Below are 20954 nucleotides of genomic sequence, written 5' to 3'. Positions count from 1 at the left end.
GTCTTGAAATGTCTTCTCTGTGTGGGTGTTAGAAGTGAATGTTCCAAGAGGCCACAGAGAGTCAGATCAGACAGATGTTGTCAGCAAGGCGACCACAAGAAAAGTTGTGATCGACTGATTATTAATGGCGAGCTGCAAAAACCCCAAACCCAGCCAGGTCCAAGGGACTTGGGGGATTTGACTGAAAGCCACACAAGTGAAGAATTTCAGCCATCAGGGTGAAAGTGTTTCACTGAGGCAGGCAGGCCTGACAGATGCTGTGTGCTGTGTCTGCCCCAAAATGATGATGAGTTGGGTTCAGCTCTCCCCAGTGAAGCCTCAGCCACAGCAAAGCCACCTTAAGGCAAAAAGTCCCCAAATTTCTCCATCCTGAGACTGTTCTGCAGGCTGATAAACGTCAGTCTGACAACATCTCTTATGAATTTGAGATCAAGGAGCTCTTAACCTTGTTCCCACTGCAACAATTCAAGCCATTTCCCTCATCCCTGGCTTAAAAATTCAGAAATGTGTAAATTATTCCAAGTGTTTTTAACAAATGGACCATTTTTGTATTGACATTAGATTGGGTGTGGCACAGAGAGGCTGCCTTGATTCCATGCAAATAAATGTGCAGAAAATACACATTAGATTTTAGAAATATAAGACATGTTTACCAATGATCCTGAGAAATGTCATGTGTAAAAGTGACAGCCAATAAATGTCACCAAAACAACTGAAGTCACAATTTTGGGCAAGTGTGACAGAGAATAAGACTCCAAGGAGCTGAAAAGCTGAAATCAAGAGTTTTAAGTATTTTAAAGCTTTGGTAAAACAGTAAAGTTTGCAGTTTCTTGTTACTGTCTCACTGATAACTACTGTTTGGTTTAGAGGCTGCTAAACTTCTTCGTAGTGTTTTTATTGATTTTAAAAGATTCTTATTGGACTACTGGCTGCAAACTCACTTTGCAAGGCAAGGCAGACTTTGTGCTGTGGCTGGAGCAATGGGGAGAATGACACCTCCACACAAATCCTCGTGGCAATCTTCTTCTTATTAAAAGCTTAACTTCTGGTTGTGTCTCCATTTTTCAGTTCTACCTGCCAGTCAAACTGAACACTGAAGTATTTAAAAACCATCCTGTCTCACCATTTTCAAGTCTATATGTAAATTTCAACACTCATTTTCATCTCCTGTGTTCTCTGAAGAACAAAAACTCAAGTCCCAAGCAGTGTGCCCTCAGGACACTGACACTGCTCAAGGTGCTGTTTGGGGCAGAAATGCACAACTGCTGGGGATCAATGATGCAGATGAAGAAACCTTGGGTAACACCAGCTTTAACATGAAATGCAAGTCCTGAGATGCTCCTGATGGTGTGAGATGTGCTGGCTGATGGAGCACCATCAACCTCACCTTCCTTCCCCCTGGCTGAAGGAGATCTCAGTCCTCTTGGCTCCTCAGGAGACGACGATGGCGACGAAAAAGATGAAATTCAGAACCCAAAAAAACCCACCTGTGTTTTCTAGCCAGCTTAACACCCTGTGTTTTTTTAGTTAAAATCTGCAAGAAGACACCACTGGATGTTTGATTTGGCAGCTCCTCTTGGCTGCCAAGCCTCAAGAGCAGAAGCAACTGCACGTTTCCTCAAGCTGGGCAGGTTCACCTGAGCTCCTGCCCACCTACCTGCGAGGACTTGGCCAGCTTCTGGCTGTACTCCTCCTCCGTCTGCCTCAGCCGCCTGTTGGCCTGGAAAACACACAAAGGAGAAGGCCATGAGCTCAGACAGGACGTGCACAGACACTTTGCCACCGAGGCCTGGGCTGGCAGCTCCCCGCATGCCTATCGCCGAGCGCGGCGCTGCGCCAGCCCAACGCCCTGCTGCGGCAGCCAAAACCCGCCCGGCCTCGCCTTTCATCTCGGGCCAACTATTCAGCACTTGAAAGAGGGGAGAAACTGCACCTCTGCTGCCAATTATTAGAAAAACATAAAGAGTTCTGCGGATTTAAAAAAAAAAAAAAAAAAAGGAGAGAGTGAGTGTGTGTGTGTGTGTGTGTGTGTGGGGCAGGGGAAGGAGGCAACACACAAATGAGTTTATCAGGGTGGATTTGTTTGTGAAAAGAGGGAAAAAAAGAGGAGAAAGTCCCAGGCACAGGCTGTGAGGGGACAATGTGACATGGGGGATGCAGCTTCACCTCTCAGTTCTGTGCCCTTTGTCCCATTGCTCATCCCTCCCTAGGGAAAGGTGGGGATGACACTGAAAATCCACCCAAGGTGCAGCTGGACCAGCTTGGACATACAGCTCTTTCCCTGTCCCAGCATTATTTTTTCACAACTCAAAGCTGAAGAATAAACCAAACTGAAAACAAGGCTGCTTTGTCATATCAGAACCCAACAAGCAAGTATTTCTAGCCGCAGGAAAAATATCTCTTAAGGGTTTTTTTCCCCTTCAAATAATTTAATTTCAGAAATAATTTGATAATAATGATATAAACACAAAAATAAATGCAATTTCATTTCAGGAAAGGAAGCTGCTTTGTGTTTTTCTTGCAGAAAGCAGCCCAGCCCAGCCCCAGCAGGCTGTCCTCAGGTGAACTGCTCGGCGCTCTCCTCTCCTTGGCTCTCAAACTCCAGGACAGGTGTCTCAGACAAACATTTTCTTAGGGGGACAGAATCTCACACAGCCGAGTTCTGAAGCAAATTTAAGCTGATTAAGTTCTCAAAATGCATCTGACCTGCTGCTCAAACCTTTGATGTGTCGTCCCTAGTTTTACGGCGCTGCACTCAGCGCAGCCCTGCCAGCCCTCTGTGGGACCACAGGAACCTCAGTGCCCCAAATCTGAGCCCTGCGTGGGTCCAGCTGCAAGGCTCAGCCTCCAGGGACTGCTGGCAGCCAAGGAGTCTTGTTGATTTTACTGGGCAGTGAGTTTGGGAGCTTTGGGAGAGTTTGTGGATCGTCACGGTGGGGCTGGAATGATGCTCAGTGATCCAGGCACTTCTGTAAGGTGCAGCTCAGGGTGAGAACATTGTAGCTCAAAGTCGTCCTAAACTTCACATGAAATAGCAATTTCAGATCTTGAATCCCTTCAAATTCCAAAATTACAAAACATATGGATATCTCCAGTTCACCTGTTCAATGGTAATAAGGATTCTACTAAAAACATAACTCCAAACTAATTATCAAATTTGTGCATAATTTGGGAGAAAACATTCTGGTTTGGTTTTCTGATGATGGCAACACACAGTTTAAAGCAGCACCTAGAAGAACTCTGGAGCACCAGACAAATTCAATATTTCACTTTTTCCACATTTATCACTCCAACGTGAACCACAAGCACTGTAAGGGCTCATTGTGGGGGTGCATAAATAAAAGGAGTGCTGACACACTCTGTCAGCCTGGTGTTTTACCAGCACTGCATGTCATAAAGTGACTGAAAGTGCCAGTTTATCTCTAGAGAAAAAAGTCAAAAATAAATTACAGCAACAGCATAAATGACTGTTGCTCCCAGAAAGGGAAAGGGACTCGTCAGCTAGGCACTGCACAGATCACATTACAGCTGCTCTCGCTCAACTTGCCTGGAGTAAAAGTCCTCATCTTTCATAAAAGCAGCTTTATAACCTCCTGAGCCCACAGGAGAGATCCCAATAAATAATAAAAAACCACTCATGACTTTCATAAACAAATGAGACTTGGTTTGTTCACACTGAGTAGAATCAGGCTGACCTGAGAGACAGGACAGAGGTGACCCAAAAGAAAGATCTGCTGAATTTCAGTGTTTTACTCCTAACTAAAGGAGAAGAATGGACATCCTACCAGTTTACTTACAGGGAATTGCAACATTTGATTTTATAATGCCTTTAACTACTTCCAGTTAGCACAATATTTACAAGTTTTCTCTCCTGGTCACCAACAACCACAAATTCTTGCATTTACTTCCAGTCCCAAACACCCCTATTTGAGGGGTCTGCCTGGGCACCCTCTTTTCCACTGCCACCTTTTAAACCATGCAGAAAAATGAAGATTCTCCTTTTTTCAAACCTGCAACTAAAATTACTGATTTAGTACCTCTTTATACAGGCTGCTGCTTTGCAACCAAGGGAGACACAAACCATCTTCCCTGGGCCAGAGGTAGCACTGCTAGGCACAGAAAAAAAAGCCTTTTTACTCTTTTTTGGTTTCAGGGATGAGTAAATACCCCCAGAGCCGTGTCCAGTGAACACCAGGGGGTTTATATCACATTTCTCTCACAAGTGAGAAGGATCACAGTGGCCTGCTGCACACCCAGCCCTCTCCTGGGCTCATGTGCTGCAAGAAGCACGAGCTGTTTCTGGATTATTTTAAGGGCATTCCCTCCCTTTCAGGTTATGTGCTATTTCAGAAACATAATGAATAAGAATCCGAGTGGAAGGTGAACATTTGGAGGGTCAGCCAGTGTTCATTAAAGTGGAGCTCTTTTTATAGCAATGGGCAGCACTGCAAATAGAGCTAATGGTCTGAAAGCAGTTTGCCGTGGCTGCTGAAATTCCCACTTGGCAGAGGCTTGTCAGAAATATCAGCTGGAATATCCGTGTTTTACAACGAAAAAGGTTTAAATTGGATAAGCTGCAGAGGAATTCCACTGATTCAAAAATTAACTCCTGTTTAGTTTCACACAGTTAATACGTATTTTAGCTAAAATTATCTGATTATGACGATTTTACATGCAGCTATTTTATATTACAGAGGGAGGACTTTTGCATTAAAAAGATTATGTCCTTGTTGCAGTTAATTGCTTTTAAAAACCAACTATAATTCTTTAACAAGCCTCGAAGCATCATATTGTGGTTGCTGAGCAAAACTGCATCGACTTCAACACAACACTTCATGTAAAAATTAAAACTGTTATTAGCACCACAGATGTGGTGTCTGAATTAATGGATGTTCTAACACAGCCCCAGTTTCACTTTCTGCTTTCACGAAACAGAACATCCCTGAGGGGCAAAGAGCAAAGGATCCATGACAGAACCACACCACAAAAGCACACCATGTCCTACCCTGATTACAAAGCATTTATGGTTGCACTTGATATATATTTATATTTACAAAGCATTTATGGTTGCACTTGATATATATTTGTATTTACTAAGCATTTATGGTTGCACTTGATGACCTTAGAGGTCTTTTCCAACCTAAAGAATTCCATGTTTCTCTATCTTCCAGCTTTGGAAACATCTCTCATAATTAGACTTCGATATATATATATATATTTATATAAGATATACAGACACAACACCATATTCACTGATAGAGAAGCAGCAGATTTAAGAGCTCTTCTCTTTAGGGTAGTAGCTCTGAAAGAATCATTTTTCAAACTGCCTGCAACTAGCTGAAAGTGGCCATCCAGGAGCTGATCCTCCATAATTAGTTAGATAAAAGTGTAAGCAAACTTGAAAAAAAAAAAAAAAAAAAGAAGAAAAAAAAAAAAAAGGAGGAAAAAATCAAAGGGTGGGGAAGAAGAAGAAAGAAAACTTGCTCCAGGGAAGAAGCAACTGTTCTCTGATGTGCAGCAAGGAATTTAACATCAAAGAACTAATGTAAATGGGGCCCATTTACCTCAAAAAACAACACACCACTCCACATTCTGGAATATTTCTATTTTAAGTTTGACAGCATTATGCTTTGTACCAAAATTCAAGATTGTGTAATTTGATAGATGTCAGAAGAAAATGACCTTCAGAATGGCTAACAGTGGCAATCTTTGTTATTAAACACGTTAAAAACTCTCTGTACAATATCTGCTTAAACTTCAGAGATCAGCAGATCACCTTTCAAGTTCATCTGATTGTACAGAAAAATTCCATTTTGACTCAAAGCCTGAAACATGCATTTTCTTCATGTGTCTAATGCTGACAGTGGGTGATTCCTACCCCAGTGCTCTGTTCTCTCTCCTCTCTCCCCACCAATCACACAGAAATGAAAGCTGGATCTCTGTTCAGCAGTGAAAATAGCACACCAGTTCAAATATGTAATCTGAACCACCCAAAAGACCATTAAAAATAGTTGAATACCCAAAATGATGTTAACAGAATAATTAGTCAAGTACCAAATGACTTCAAGGGTTTTGAAAATGAATGATAGAAATCCCAAAATCCTATTAATATTCTATTTTACATTTCACTTTTGGAGGTCTACAAATCTCTGCCTTTTTATTTTTTTTTTCATTAAACATACATCTTTAGGAGAAAAAAAAAAATCTTCTCATTCATGTGTGAAGTACTTTTCATTGGGAAAAAACCCAAGAATGAACAGAAATGACTTTGACAGTACCTGCACAGAGAATTGCCTTTCTGCAATTCTGTGTTTAATGGGGACCCACTGAGAAACTGCTTTGCAAACTGTGCCTTAGGAAAACTCTCCATCCCAGACTTTTCATTTAAACCAACAGAGTATTTCTAATAATTCGGAAATTATGCAGAGGAATTAAGTACAGACATTTAACTCTCCCAGAAAGCCTTCTGTGGGACTCCAGCTGCTGATGCCTAAGTTACACCAGCCTTACACCAGGACGTAATTACTACCTCCATCTGAATGGATTTACTGAGCATCTAAATATTCCCCAGCACCACCACTGCTGATTTCCAGTCCATACTGCTGTCAGCCAGGCACGTTATTTCAAACCAACTGGCCTAAAGTAGAGGTTTTGCATACAAGAGAAGGACTGGAAAGCAGATTAACAGCCTGGGTTTGCCACATGCAATCGTTTAATACTTGAAGTTCTCTTTCTAGAAGACAATACTGTGAGTGCATCAGGACTGACAGAGAATTGTGGTTTAATCTGGAGCTGCAATGGGACATTTTGCCAAAAGATTGGTGTGATAAGCTCTGGGCTGAGATCAGGGACAGCACAGGCAAAGAGGGAGGATTTTCATTTGATTTCCTCTCATCAATCATCTGTGAGATGACTATCAGTGAAATCAGTGTTGTGTTTGTGGTGACAGAGATTGCTGTACATGCAAAGGTTCAAATGATCCCAGCAGATGTCACTGCCTCTCACTGCCATCCATCACATCTCCTTCACCTCCCATCCACACCAATTCTTGGGTCAGGTTTTGCATTATGGCACAATTCTTCCTAGGAGATGAAAAGACCTGGTGGAGATGTGGAGACTGCAGCACTCCACTTTAGTCAGGGTCCTTCTCCCTCATCTCCATGCCTAAATACATTCCTGCACCACCATTTGTAGTATTTCCTGCTATCATTATTTATCAGGTAAATTCACACACCTGGATTTTTGCCAAGGAGAGACTTTAGGCTCCTGAGAGAATTGTAAAGGGATAAGAATGAGATTTTTGGTTTGTAGATTCTGCATTGCTGTTTCAAGTTGAATTTTTTTGGCAATAACAAGCATTGATTAAGATGACAATGAGTAGAAAAGAGTTCTATGCATGTATCATTTCAAGACAGCATCTTTGCTATCAAATAGAAGAAAAACTGGGATCAAAAGAACAAACTCTGTGCCACTAAATTAACTCTGTGCCACTAAATCAACTCAGTACCACTAAGTTAACTCAGTATTATGAAGTTACATCATTCAATGAGAGCCTAACAAAGTTAAGCTGCTACAGTTGGAAAGCCAGACACTGAAAATGTGACCAAATCCCCAACAAATCTATGATCTGAAGCCATCAGTGTTCCTTAGCAAGATTATGCTGGATTACTTTTTGTAGTTTTAAATGCAGCAAAGCTTCCCCAAAAGAGTGACAACTCCTGGAGCCAGAATGCACCAAGAGAAACTTCCCCAGTCCAGCAAAGGCCCAGTTAAAAAGAAAATAGAATATACTGCTCAATCATCAAAGCAATTAAAAACATAAATAAGACACTGCTAGACTCTCAGCTTTCCCAAAGTTTAATTATTTATCTGTTCTCCGTCCTGCAGCTGTAGGTCAGAATTAACTCCTCTGAACTGAATACAGGAGAACTCTTTGGGGATTTGTACCTTATTCATTTTCAAGCAAACATTCAAATTCATTTCAAATTCACACAAGAGCTGCAACAGTTTCACCTAAATCAGATTTTCTACAAGTTAAACACCCCTCCTACACTCAGATGTGATTGTGAAACTACTTTGATCTCTGTTCCCAAATTTATTGCTCTGTGTAATCCATGACAAAATATAATGTGATTTACTGTATCTCTATATGACAGCCCAGCAGCTGACAGAACTTAATAATTTAGCATAAGAAAAAAACCCCTTCTGGCACCAAAATATACAAATCATAATTGAGGCACTTTAGTATCACGTTACAATGAAGCACATGCAGACTGATCACAAGAACTTCAAAACAATTAGAATTCTTTCTCACCCATTTAATGAAGGTGGGTTTTGCTCCGTGACATGTTCTGCAGCTGGGAGCAAGTCATTTTGGAATACTTTTCTTTCTTCATATTAATGACTCTGAAGGACTAATAGCATTGGTTTACCCCTTCCCTGTTTCCCAAACACTCCTTCTCCTCCAAAAAGAAGAAGAAAAAAGCCACCTGCAGCTTTTCTCTATTATAATGATGTGAAGAAAGAGCAAATGAGTGTAAACAATGTCTTTCAATCGTGCCAGAATTGAAATATGCAATTATTATGTTTTATATGAGTTTGGTCTTCATCACTGAGCGTTTTTTTCTAGAGAAAGCTACTTGGAAATCTGATTTTTCACTGTGCTGACCTAAGCAGAATTTGAGGTTCACCTCCCACCTTTTGCAATGGCTTTTGCTGACTCTCAGGTTTGGGGGATTTGAGGAAGTCTTTGAGCAGAGGGTTCATCACCCCAGAAACTTCCAAGCAAAGAAGAATGAGGAGCTCATGGCACAGGAGAGATTTCTACTTCTAATTGCAAGAAACAAGCACTGCTTGTTTGCAGGGATGGCTGCAGGGAGCAGATCCAGGATCAGGAATCAGCTGGAGGAACCCAAACCTCATCCAGGAATTCTGAACAAATCTACCAATGAGTTGGTTGAGTTGTTAAAAAAGAGAATCTACCAGCAATCTCACATTCCAGTCAGCACCAAACTGGAAAACAGCCAATGTTTTCCTAATTTTATCACATACTAGGGGATGTAAGGATTAAGTAAAATTGGTAAATTAGAGAAAACTGGAGCTACAAGCCATCAGCCTTTTCCAGGGCACAAGGTATTGGGAAAAAAAGGGGGAGGATGAGGTCATGATTCAACTGGGTTTTTAAAAATATCTAATAAAGCTGAAATAATAAGCAATGATGCATTACAGGATAAAGTCAGTGTGTTACAGGTTGTTTGGAGAGTGGAGAAAGGCTTGAGAAACTATTGAGAAAATAAGTAGAGCAGTGGTTCTGCCACTGGCAAAAGCTCAGCATTCACCTCACCCACCATCTCCAGGATTCTGTGACTCTTGATTTGATAAATACACTGCACAGGCTACAACTGGAAGCCATGGAATTGACAAAAAGCAGAGTTTGCCCAGGTGCAGAACGAGGAGTGTTCAGATACAGACTTGAAAAAGAAAGAGGAGACAGAGACCTCAAAAAAACCCCACCTGGGAATGCTTCTTCAACAGATATCTTAGATTAATACCAGTTGGTTAAAACCCACCAACCCCTAAAATCCCAGGCAAACTTCTCCAACAACTACCGAGCTATGATTGATGTGACAGACATGAGTAGAGTGTGATGAAGGAAGGGCATGTGATGGAGCTCTGATTGGAATCATATCAGCCCTTGTCCTGCTGAAAGCCATCCTTTTAATTCCATAGTTTGTCACAATTTATCATTTAGCTCTTGGCTGGTTCTCATTTCTGAACAGCACTGCTGCAGTCATTTTGGTTTTTAACCCTATGGTGCTATTTGAATGCCAACAATGGTGCTTGATCTCCCTCAGGCATTAATGAAGATATTCCAAAGGCACTCTGTTGCTCATGGATTCACATTTTTTCCCCACAGTGACAGTTATACCAACTTCTCTTGGCTCCTCGCTGTGGAACCAGATCTATAAATACAGTTGATGAGCAGACATCTGACCTGTTGCTCTCTGCTTTGTTTTTTCTGAGGTTTAATTTTTTAAAAGGAGATAGAAGCAGAGTAACTGTGAAGAACTGCAGCTCTCGCTTTGAAACATCTCCAGCAGGGAGAGAGCCATAAATCCTGTTTAGTCTTATTGGAGTGAAACATCCCTGAGATGATTCTATACCATCTTTTTCCTCATGTTTGGCTCTGTTGATTGAAGACTCTTCCAAACAGCTCCCCTGAGGGATGATGCAATTCCTGTGACCATTTTCCTGGTCCATCATCATCTTGCTTTTGCTCTGGGGGAATCAGAAGGAGCAGTGCAAAAAGGGACACACTGCAGAGGAAACTGCTTTCAAAAAGGTTTGTTGAAAGGTCCTATCAAGACAGATTAAATAATCTGCACTTTTTGTGCTAAGACACGTTAAAAACCTTTTCTCTTCTTGAAATAGATTTCTTTCTTGTTGATCTTTTGGCATTATGTTTTGCTTTTACTTGATCTTCTGGCAGCACATTTCTGGTTTTGCTAGATTTTCTCCAACAAAGCCAAAGTGCTGTGTTCATTTTTTTTAATATTTGTTGGTGAATCACTATCACTGTGTCAGAAATGTTCAAGAACCAACTGTAATTTAATGTACACAGACTGCAAAACAAAGGCAATAAAAATATTACTGCTCTGGAACAGAGAGATAATATCATTGACAATAGTTCTTGGATTATAATGAAAAAAAAATTAGAAGACTTGGGAAACATCCAACTCTTCTTGGTAAGAATTGGAGGCTCTTTAAATTATTCATAGCTGGGGCCTGAGCTAAATAATTGATGTAATAGACTCAAATATTTTTAAAAAAATGGCACATCTACAAGTGGCAGAGATGCTGAGTGCATTCAGCAAGGACACAAACACAGGTCTGCATTACAATCAGCCACAATTTAATGAGATCACTGCACTTGGGAAGAATAAATGTCCACATTTTCTGGCTGACCTGTTTGCCCCCCTGTGACCAAGCAGGGAGCAGTGCAGGCAGGGTGACAACAACTCCTCTGAGTGCTCCACAAGCAGTTAGAGATCTCTGAGTGTGGCTGCAGAGCTCAGGCTAATGAAGTGCAAGGTGTCAGATCAAAGATCCCATCCCACCCAGCTCTCAGAAGGTCCCAGGGACAAAGATGGAACCATTTGTGGTGTTAATGCAGTGCAGAGCTGGCAGAGAAGAACCAGAGCTGGAGAGACAGGACTCAGCAATGAGAGCTCCTGGCAGGCACAGGATGTTTGCACTTTATGAGCAGCAGGAACTGCTGTGGGGGAAACTCAATACTTTTAATCAAGTATCTCCTGGAGGATCTTTCATCTCAGAAGATGTCATATTCATTCCCTTCATCTTCCATTTCTCTGCCAGTGCTGAGCAGTGTGACATCATCTGCACCAGTGCCAGAGCAGATCCTCTGAATCACAGATATTCCTGCATGTGCAGCAGCAAAATCTGCCCAAGGAGTTCCATCCAGCTGGGCTCTTCAGGGCTGGGCTGGGTGAGCAATTAATGCAGCATCTCAGAGCTCAGTGCTGAAGGAGACCCGAAATGTTCTCTAGGGCACATTAGCAGTATCTTATTTAAAAATTACAGCAAGAAGTTGCTCCAAAAATCAGCATCCAACTGCAGAACACTGTTTGAAGAGTTCTGAAAAGGGCCCTGTTGCAAAAATATTATATTGCAACAAAAATGTTATATAGAAAAATTCCTAATTAGTCACCTAATTAGGCAAGTGGTCACTTCCACAGTGACCTGAACTTCAAGGTCCCCCAGCATCTCAGTTTTATGTGGACTTCACACCAGATACAGATGGATTGCAGCAGGTAAACTCTGTAAACACCAGATTTGGTTTAAAATCACAGAAATCTCAGAGTAAAACTAATATCAATATAATTAAAGTCTACAAGCACGATCTGCATGGCTCTGGCCAGGTTTGATGCCATGCTGGAGTTTCATCTCTCCAGAGGGAACCACTTCACAGCTTCCTTCCATCAGAACAACTGCAGCCCCAAAAGTGAAGTGTTTAACTTCTTTTGGGTTTTATTTTTTTGCCTACAGCTTCATCCTGTAACCAAACACCATGTGTGTTCAGTACAGTCAACACACAAAAATGCAAATTACTTCTCCACAAGAAAAGCAAAAAGAAAGAGAATTAGTTGTTCCTGGAACCTGCATGAACCTTTAACAGAATGAGTCAAAACAGCTATTTAAATATAGAAAAGAAGTCAATAAAAAACTAAACACTGAAAATTATTTAGATCCTAAAACTTCAGTCAGCTCAGCTAGGTGTGTACAGAAAACACTGAAAGCACATCAATCCTTACAGGAGCAAAGCAGGAAAAGCCATGAACAATCCCAACAATGTCCCAGGAATCTCCACAAGCCACCAATCCTGACGAACCCTGCAGGGTGAAGGCAGTGCTGAGGAGCTAACATTACAATAAAGAATGAATCAGCTTGAAAGCTGAGAGTTCTAAGCAACAGAAAATTAAAGACCTCAATAAATCATGTATCCCTGAAGACTGAAAATCTGCCTACAAACACCAACAACTATCTGAATGCTCAGTGTGTCTGTGATGAAAACTCTTCCTTCCCCTGTCTCTGCCTCTCCAATGGAAATTCAGCTTCCCATTGGATTTTTAAACAATCTTCACAGCACTGGCATGAAAAAAATTAAATTTAGAGAACAAATTTTTTCCCATATTATGCTAAATTTCCAGGTAACGAGATCTGGTAGAAAAATAACAAGTTTGTGCAAAAACAAGTTTCAAAGCTCATGCTGTAATTAAAATGCTATTTCCCCCTCTCTAGGATAAAATCATCTTCATCAAAGTTCTGCAGACGGTAATAGGATCAAGATTCAAACTAAATTAGCTGAAACTCTTACTTTTGAGCTTTCAATGGAGTTTGCCCTTTAAGCTACTTTGAGTTCTGGATTTTGTGGCCAATTTCCAGTTCTACACTTGCAAGAGAGAAATGAAACAGAATAGGTAATGGAGATTTGAAGGTAATGCCAGGTATTTTCACGTCTGAAAGACTTTTTAAAAGAGATACTTTTTTCTTTTCCCCTCCTATCTTCTACTCAACATGTGCTCTTCAGATTAGGGTAAAAATAGGGAAGTAGGTTAAAGAAAAAAAATACAATAGCAGTTAATATAGCTTAAAATTAGCAAATTTTTTGAAAAATAGGAGAAAAACCCAACAAATTAAAGAAAACCAGTATTTCTGACAGAAATGACAATTCAAGGCTATTAAAGATATTGCCCTATGAAGGATTATTTGTAACTTTAATTTGAGAATGTAAAGAAGTTAACTTTTCTTTTGCTATACTACACATGTAAAAAAAAAGATCAAAGAAAGAAAAGAATTGAGATTCAAATTCCATTTTTAAGCAAAAATGACAATGTCTTCCTGAGTTAAAATTAATCCTTTAATGATGAATTTCAAAGGTTTAAATACTTTCTGTGACCTTGGCTTTAAATAATTATGCCAAGCAGAGCTTTCCTTACATTCAGAGAAGATTCTGAATTGTTGATCACAGCCATTTTAATGGCTTCAGGCTGGCTGATTTCCAGCATAATCCTCTGAATGCTCTTTAAAATCACAGCCCAAGAACCTGACGCAGGTAAATGAAATGTCACTTGCACAAAGGCTGCTCCAGCACTCTGTGCAGATTGTTAATTTGTGCCACTGCACATCCCCTCCCAGGAAAATGGGTGATTTAGTGCCTTAATGCAGTGGAGAGAAGCTACTGCAACAACTGCCTGCTTACACACACACAGAGCCCAGCAGAAATATTGAGTAGGGCTTTTTTGGTTTAGCTTTTGAAATAAAACTTGCATGGTTGAGCTCCCTAATGGAGGGGAATACTTGAAGGCAGGACTTGGCTCCAAGGGGATGCTTGGCAAGCTCAGCTGTGGGCAGAGACCCCTTGGAGCAGAATGGGAGTGAAGCCCTGATGGATCTGAAACATGAACTTCTCTTTCCAAACCTTCCAGAGCCCTTCCTCACTCGATGCACACAAGCAGACAAGATTTCCCTGCAGTTTCTGCCTGAGTTTTTCCCTCCTGAAGAGCTCACCCTCTCTTTGAGGGAGAAAAAGCTTGTTTAGGCACAGCCACCCTTCCTGCAAAGGCAGATCCAGGTCCTGGCTGGCTTCACCTGGGAAATCACCTGAATTTTTAAAGTCCTGGTGCCTCCTGAGCACCTCCTGGCACCTTCCACCCCTGCAGGAGGTGCTGCCCAGCCCTGGAGTGTCCAGAGCCAAGGTTTTCATCCCAGAGCCACAAACATCCCCACTCGTGCTGGGGCTCTGCCATCCATGCTTTGTACCTCTTTTTTCATCGCCAGTGATCCCTAAACATTTTTCCTTAGGAAAGCTCTGCTCAGCTGACCTTTGGGGTGATTGCTCTGGGAATCTCTTACCCTGTCCAAGGCCTTCTCTGTCTCTGCTGCATGCTGCTTCTTCAGGTCTGAAATCACTTTCTCCATCTCCATCTTCACACTCTTCAGCGCTGCCTCGTTGTCTCGAGCAATCCTCAGCTTCTCCTCGTCCTTCTGGATGCTCAGGTCCAGCAGCTGCTGGTTCCTCTGAGCATTTGCCTCGATCAGCTCTTCCCTCAGCTTGCAGATTTGCCTCTCCAAAGCAGAGATCACCTGAGAGGAAGAACAAACAGAGTGACAAAACCTAAACCCACAGCTAAAAACCCACTTGGTTTCCTCTGACAGGCTGGGAGAGCAGCAGACTCTGTTCCTTTTCCTGCTCTCTTTTCTTGCTCTTCCCATTCCCTTCATGCACACAGACAAATTCTGGGAAATTTTGTATTGTATTGGTAGGATGGACCTTTTTGGAGAAGAAATTTAGTTTGTGTCATACAATCACATATCCTATCCATGCCTCCTCTTTTCATCCTTAAGAAATGCCCTGCTGCCTTCTCCTGAGCTATTAGACATCATCAATCATTTATCAATCATTTATCAATCACTCTGGGCCTGATGGGAGGGATCAAAGGGACAGGGATAAAGCTGTGTTACTCCTCATTCTGCACTATTCACACTGCTGCTTTCCACAGTAGATACACACACATTAATTCAGGTTACTTTTGCATACAACTCTTACTGGTTACATTTCTAACTCCATTTCTTCTGCAGTGCAGGAGCATCAAATTTGGGACACCAAGCACAGTCCTGACAGCTAAGTGTGATGTGTGACACAAAGCACACCTGTGTTTTCATTCCTAAAGGGAATTCTGAAAAGGAGCACTTTCACTAGAAAAACTCACACAGGATTTCCCCTTTGTCCTCCCTGTTTCACTTTGCAGTTTGCCTGGAATTCCTTCACAGAGGATGTGACAATACTGAGAGCAGAAACTGAAGTTCCACCAAACAAATGCAGGTGACTCAGCTCAAGCTTATTAAAGGTTTCACAAGAAAATCTGAGGAAAAGCAGTAAATATTTAAAGTTCCCATTGTCCTGAAATTCCAGTTACTGATTCTGGAGCTATGAACTGGTCTTTCTCTCCAACTGCTATTTTTCTTCTTCAGACATTTTTAATACACTGTCTGTGCTCAGCTAAACCATCTATTTGCAGCCTCTGAGAACCACATTACTACAGAACTTTGAAAAAGAAACATTTGTTTCTGACCAAAGTTGGGACATGAAGGACTATCAGATCTATTTCCTTGTACATTAATCTCCCAAGACAGATTCCTATAAATACTGTGATCTGAGAGAGAGAGAAAAAAAAAATCAAGGCTTGAAAGTTTGCCTATTTTTCAAGCTATTTGAACTCTATGGTGTAATAAAAGACATCATCTCCCCTCAAACCCTCAGCTTGTCCTTCAGCTATCACAGCTGTAACATGTATTAAATAATATTAACCATCTCAGAAACTTATTTTGCTTCCATGCTTTCTTAATTACTCCCTGGCATTAATCCCTACTGTGTCAAAGGTAGGGCTGTGTGCATGGTGGAGAAGGAATGAAATGTCATTTGTGTACAGAACTCCAACACAGCCCACATCTCTCAGCCCTATCAGCATCATCTCCAACATATGGTTCATATACTGTAATCTGCACTAGATCCTTTCCTTCCTTTCCTGAGCTTTTCCTCTACACATGTTTAATTTCTTATTAAAATCTGTACACAGACTAAAAATGTAAAGTAGGTCTCAGTATATGATTATAATCCACAGTGTACTTTTGTAATTCTTTCGGAAAATGATTTCATCTCCAGCTCACAGAAACAGGACAGCCTGCCTGGCTTTTCCTGAACCAAAGCAGCACAGCTCAATGGAGATAAGCACTGCTGATGGATGATATGCTCTGAGTTCCAAACTGACACACACACAGCTTGGGTTTTTTCACAGCTGCCCCAGTGCAAGTCCTGCCTGGAATAGTCACAATTATCTTTTAATCTGTGAGAGTTCTTTTCAAAAGTTCATTCCCTCACTTTTCTTTTTTTTTTTTCCCCACCCTTCTCTCTATTTTAAAAGAAAAAACTTCCTTTAATTACACCCCCAACACACACACATAAGGGAAACTAAGAATTCACATTGCTCAGAAGTTCCCTAAAAAGTTTGTTAAAATAATTAGGACAAGAAATTCAAGGGCTAACTTTTTACAATACAGGGAAAACTCATTCATAAAAGACATCACGAGCCAAAATAAAGACTGGGTGAATTCCTGACTCAACTGTTACACCTTTCAAGCTTTACTTCATTCTTTATTCAATGGTTCTTACACAAAGTCATTAGGAAATGAAACAGAATCCAGTGTTTCCTGCAAGGAGAAAGTTCCAGCTCCAGCACTGCCAGCCAAAGCTGGGGATGGCCGACAGTGAGCTGAATGGCATAGGTAAAGTGCCAGTAATTAATATGCAAAGGAGCATTAATGTTGGACCTAATAGATGGCAAAAGCAGATTTGGTTCTATTAGGGAAGAAGAAAGGCTCTGCAGACGAGGTGATGGCAGCGAAACTAATGTGATTAAAGAGTCCCTTTGGAGCAACTTCACTGCGAGTAAGATGATGTTAAGAGACATCTAATCTCTCCAAAGTGACTGGAAAAAGCTTATATTGGGGATCACAGCCACAGTTCTTGTCAATTACTTTCAAATCAGTCCAGTTCTCACAGCCAGATTAGTTTTTCCCATAAACAAAGTCAGTGGCAGAAGCAGCTTACACCCTAACAACTCTGCCTGAGACAACTTGGTGTGACACAGATATCTCCCAACTGCTGCAGCAAATGAATCCCCAACTTTCCAGCACTAAGACTCTGCTATCCCACATGCCAGCTTTAATAAACTATTATTAGACTTAAATGTAGGCAAATTAGGGAAAAAAAATTTAAAAAAAAAGCCCCAAAATGACTTAATTCTCAGTTGCAAAAAATCCATGAAATACAAAACTTATGAGCAACTGTCTCTCCTTAACGATGGTGTGGGAAAACAAAAGCTGCAGTTACAAAATCTCACTTCTCATGCTGGAAATCCCAGGGCAGGATCGTTTCTTTGTAACACTGAGTCCTCTTTCCCAGTATTGGTTTCTCAAATTCTCCTCTGGCTGCCCAAATCTCCCTCTGTGAACCGAAGGGTTTGCATGGGCCAAACAACAACCTGAGCACAAGAAACACTGCGAGAGAAACACACCTTAACCACCCCATCCCAGAGTTACTGTTGTGCCAAACAAGGACCAAACATCAGAAATAAAGCTTCACAGTGTGCAATGGGGCCAAAATGTTCTGCCACTTGCTGCCTTTTCTAGCTCAAAGTCTCTATGTCAGTGGTGTGGGGAGGAGCACAGGAAATAAGAGAGACCTGCAGTTATTTTAGAAAGGATGCAGGAGTTTGTAGCAATTCCCAGGATGGCAATGCCACAGCAATATGCCCCAAACAAGGAATCATTCTGTAAAATGACTATTAATCCACACACAGGACAACAAATAGACAGACAACACCAAGATCCCAAATGAAACAAAAATACACCAAGAGATTTCATATAAGTTTATATGACATACTTGTATGTCCCTTAGATGAAGAAACTGCTGGCCAAGGTGGTGATTTCTATTTCTGTTTCAAAGAAATAACTTAGAATTCTAACTAAGAATATCTGTGCTGAAATAGTGTCATAAAAAGGGTGGGTCATAAGCCCACAGCAATTTGCCTGTAGGGAAAAAATAGACTTGAAAGAAAAAGAAGAAGGTTGGTCACTCACTTTGGCCTATTTAAAATGCCAATAAACGTACTGTGTGTTATTTGGAAGGAAAACATGTGCTCTTAATTTTAAAAAGTAAATTGCCTAAGAAAATATAAAGTTGGCAAAAAGTTTAAATTAAAATCTGTTGCTGATGTCTGAAACTCTGCTCTGCTTACAGAGATGAGAAATGGACTGAGTGACTGCAGTCTAATTAAAAACAACAATAACACAAATCCTCTTTATTTTTCGGGAGCTCCTGCTTCACCCCCATGAAACATTTCCTTGGGTGAGTTTCTGGAGGAGGCTGAGCATGACAACATCCCCAAACTGATGGGATGAACACATGGAGCTCACTGTCTGCCTCCCCTCAGCATTACACACCAAACCACAGCCCAGCCCAGCCCAGGGCATCTCCCAGCCACAGGAAGAAGATGAAATGCACCCCTGATTGATCCCCAAGGCTCAGCCCAGCCCAGGGCATCTCCCAGGCACAGGAACAAGATGAAATGCACCCCTGATGGATCCCCCAGGGCTCAGCCCAGCCCAGGGCATCTCCCAGGCACAGGAACAAGATGAAATGCACCCCTGATGGATCCCCAGGGCTCAGCTCTGCAGTCACTGAGGTGTTGCTCCGCAGATTTACAGTAAGTGACTAAGCTCTCCCAGCAGATGAAGCTGCAGTGACCTCCCTGCTGGAACAGAGCATCACTGTTCTACAGCCCTGCACTTCTCCAGGCCTCCTGACAGCTCTTCACATGGAGTTTCACAAGTTTTCTGCTCTGGGTTAACTTGGCTCTGCTCAGAGATGACTGCACAGGGCTCAGTTTGCTGTGTTCCATTTTTCTGGCATGTAACATTTAAAAAAAAACCTACAATGACTTCCCCCAGAACCTCTGAGCAGCAGCATGGACTGGGCTGGAGGATCCCAAAGATCCTTTCTAGGACAATAACCTCAAATTAACTAACAGCCCTATATGACCCACAGATATGCAGCTTCTGCCTCTGCATGCCAAGACCTCCTCAGCATTTCCTCCTCTGGAAGAACATGAAACTGAGCAGAATGTGCTGTGAAACCATCAGCTGGAGCCTGTGAAAGGGACATTTGTCTCTGTGCCACGCTGCCCAGGGGTGACAGCAATGGATGGGACATCCATAACATTTGTTAGTGGGCACTGGGTTATTTCTGACAGGAGATCAGTCCAGTCAGGGGAAAGGCAGGCTGGAGTAAAAACAAACCTCACTTTGATGATGGAGAATTGAAAGGAAAATAAGGAATGAAGCAGCAACACGCAGTGATGCAGTGGTGACAGTGAGTCCCTCCTGACCCACAGTCAGTGTGCACAGGAGGTGGGTGATGTGGGTGATGTGGGTGATGTGGATGATGATGGGGATGATGGGGATGATGTCTCCTGTCCCAGCCACGCAGCACTGGTGGCACATTTACTGTAAAACATCTCAAAAAGGATTATCTGTTGAAATGGGAATCTGAACGACTTTGGCTTTGGTGTGAGTAAACAGAGCTTTATCAAATGCTGGGAAACAGATGATAAAAGTTTCTCTACCATCACAAAAACAAGCGATGCATTTAACATAAAAGAATTCTGAAAAATAAACAAATATTTGCAGCTCCAAGCTCAGGAAAAAAGTGGAGCTGTAAAAACTTCAAATGTGTGTAATGTTGATTCGTATTTAGAACAAAATCAGTTTATATTAATGAGCTTTTCTACTGCAGCTCCTGCAAGTCACAACAATCCTTCTCAGAACTGATCTTATTCTGGTTTTGAGGAGCTCTCCTCGTGATTTTTACCCTTTGGACCCTGCTAGCCAAGGGCCAGGCAGTCCTAGTGCCTCTCTGATCTTCCTGTGCACAAACCATCCTACTGAATGTGACTCACTGGTCACTATACCTGCTTTGCTCCATGCCAGAGGAATTCCAGCAGGCCAGTTCAGCCAGCTGGCAGCTATTTGTGCCTCCTTTGTAATGAACTCAATCATGTCCATTTAAACAACTGTATGAAAAGTACTTTCTATACCATGGCACTTTCAATTAAAATATGTAAAGAATTTATCATCCTTTTGCTCTTATGACTGGTAAAATCAGCAATTTGTCAATATTATGAATCCTTTAAAGGATGAGATTTCATTTGCAAAGAAAACCAGTGGCACATTATCACATGGGTAATGATGTGGCAGAGCACAAATTAGCAGGGATAAGTAATAAACAGCTATTTAGCTTTCACAGCACAATCTATTACACTGTCAAGTTTACATGCCTTTTGGGTAAGAACACACAGGCCCATAAATGTGGTATTTAAGGGAGCAGATAAATGGAATGGTGTGAACTGCAGTGAAAATGAGCAGCAGCTCAGTGACCAGCAGGTTGGGCTCAGATCCTAAGAGCACTGATCATTCCAAGAGCATGATTTCTTCCAGGGGAAACCATGGAACTTAGCATTTAAATATAGAACCCCCAAAACTGTTCACTAACTTTGCCAGGTATTTCTGAAGGCTGAGAAGAAACAACACACAGGTACAGAAATGCCAACAGGAAAAGTTACACTATAATATTGGCCTCCCTCTGGTTTCTCCAGCCTAGGAAGGGGCAGCACATTTTGGAGATCTGCTGGGACATGGCATTAAGCAAATCACAAATTTCCATGATTTTTTTTCCCAAAAGGAGTTCACTGAGATAGATTTGGACTTTAATAGAAGCCAGTCAGCTGCCTAAATCCCAGTTAATGTAAATGGCACTT

General features: G+C 41.6%; 1 protein-coding gene across 8 annotated transcripts in view; it reads right to left on the bottom strand.

Annotated features, from left to right (window-relative positions):
• CEP112 (centrosomal protein 112) overlaps positions 1 to 20954 on the bottom strand; it is a 141396-nt gene that overhangs the window by 40213 nt on the left and 80229 nt on the right. For all 8 annotated transcript variants that reach the window (XM_085077341.1, XM_085077344.1, XM_085077345.1 and 5 more), the window contains 2 exons: positions 14434 to 14664; positions 1658 to 1720 (listed from right to left, as the gene is read on the bottom strand). In XM_085077341.1, coding sequence (XP_084933467.1) covers positions 1658 to 1720; positions 14434 to 14664 — 294 coding nt within the window. The remainder of the gene's footprint in view (positions 1 to 1657; positions 1721 to 14433; positions 14665 to 20954) is intronic.

Source organism: Lichenostomus cassidix, chromosome 18, assembly GCF_008360975.1.
Source record: "Lichenostomus cassidix isolate B80296 chromosome 18, HeHo_3.0, whole genome shotgun sequence".
NCBI lineage: Eukaryota > Metazoa > Chordata > Aves > Passeriformes > Meliphagidae > Lichenostomus > Lichenostomus cassidix.
Note: the sequence above shows the minus strand (reverse complement) of the source record. Positions and strands in the feature narration are given on the sequence as shown.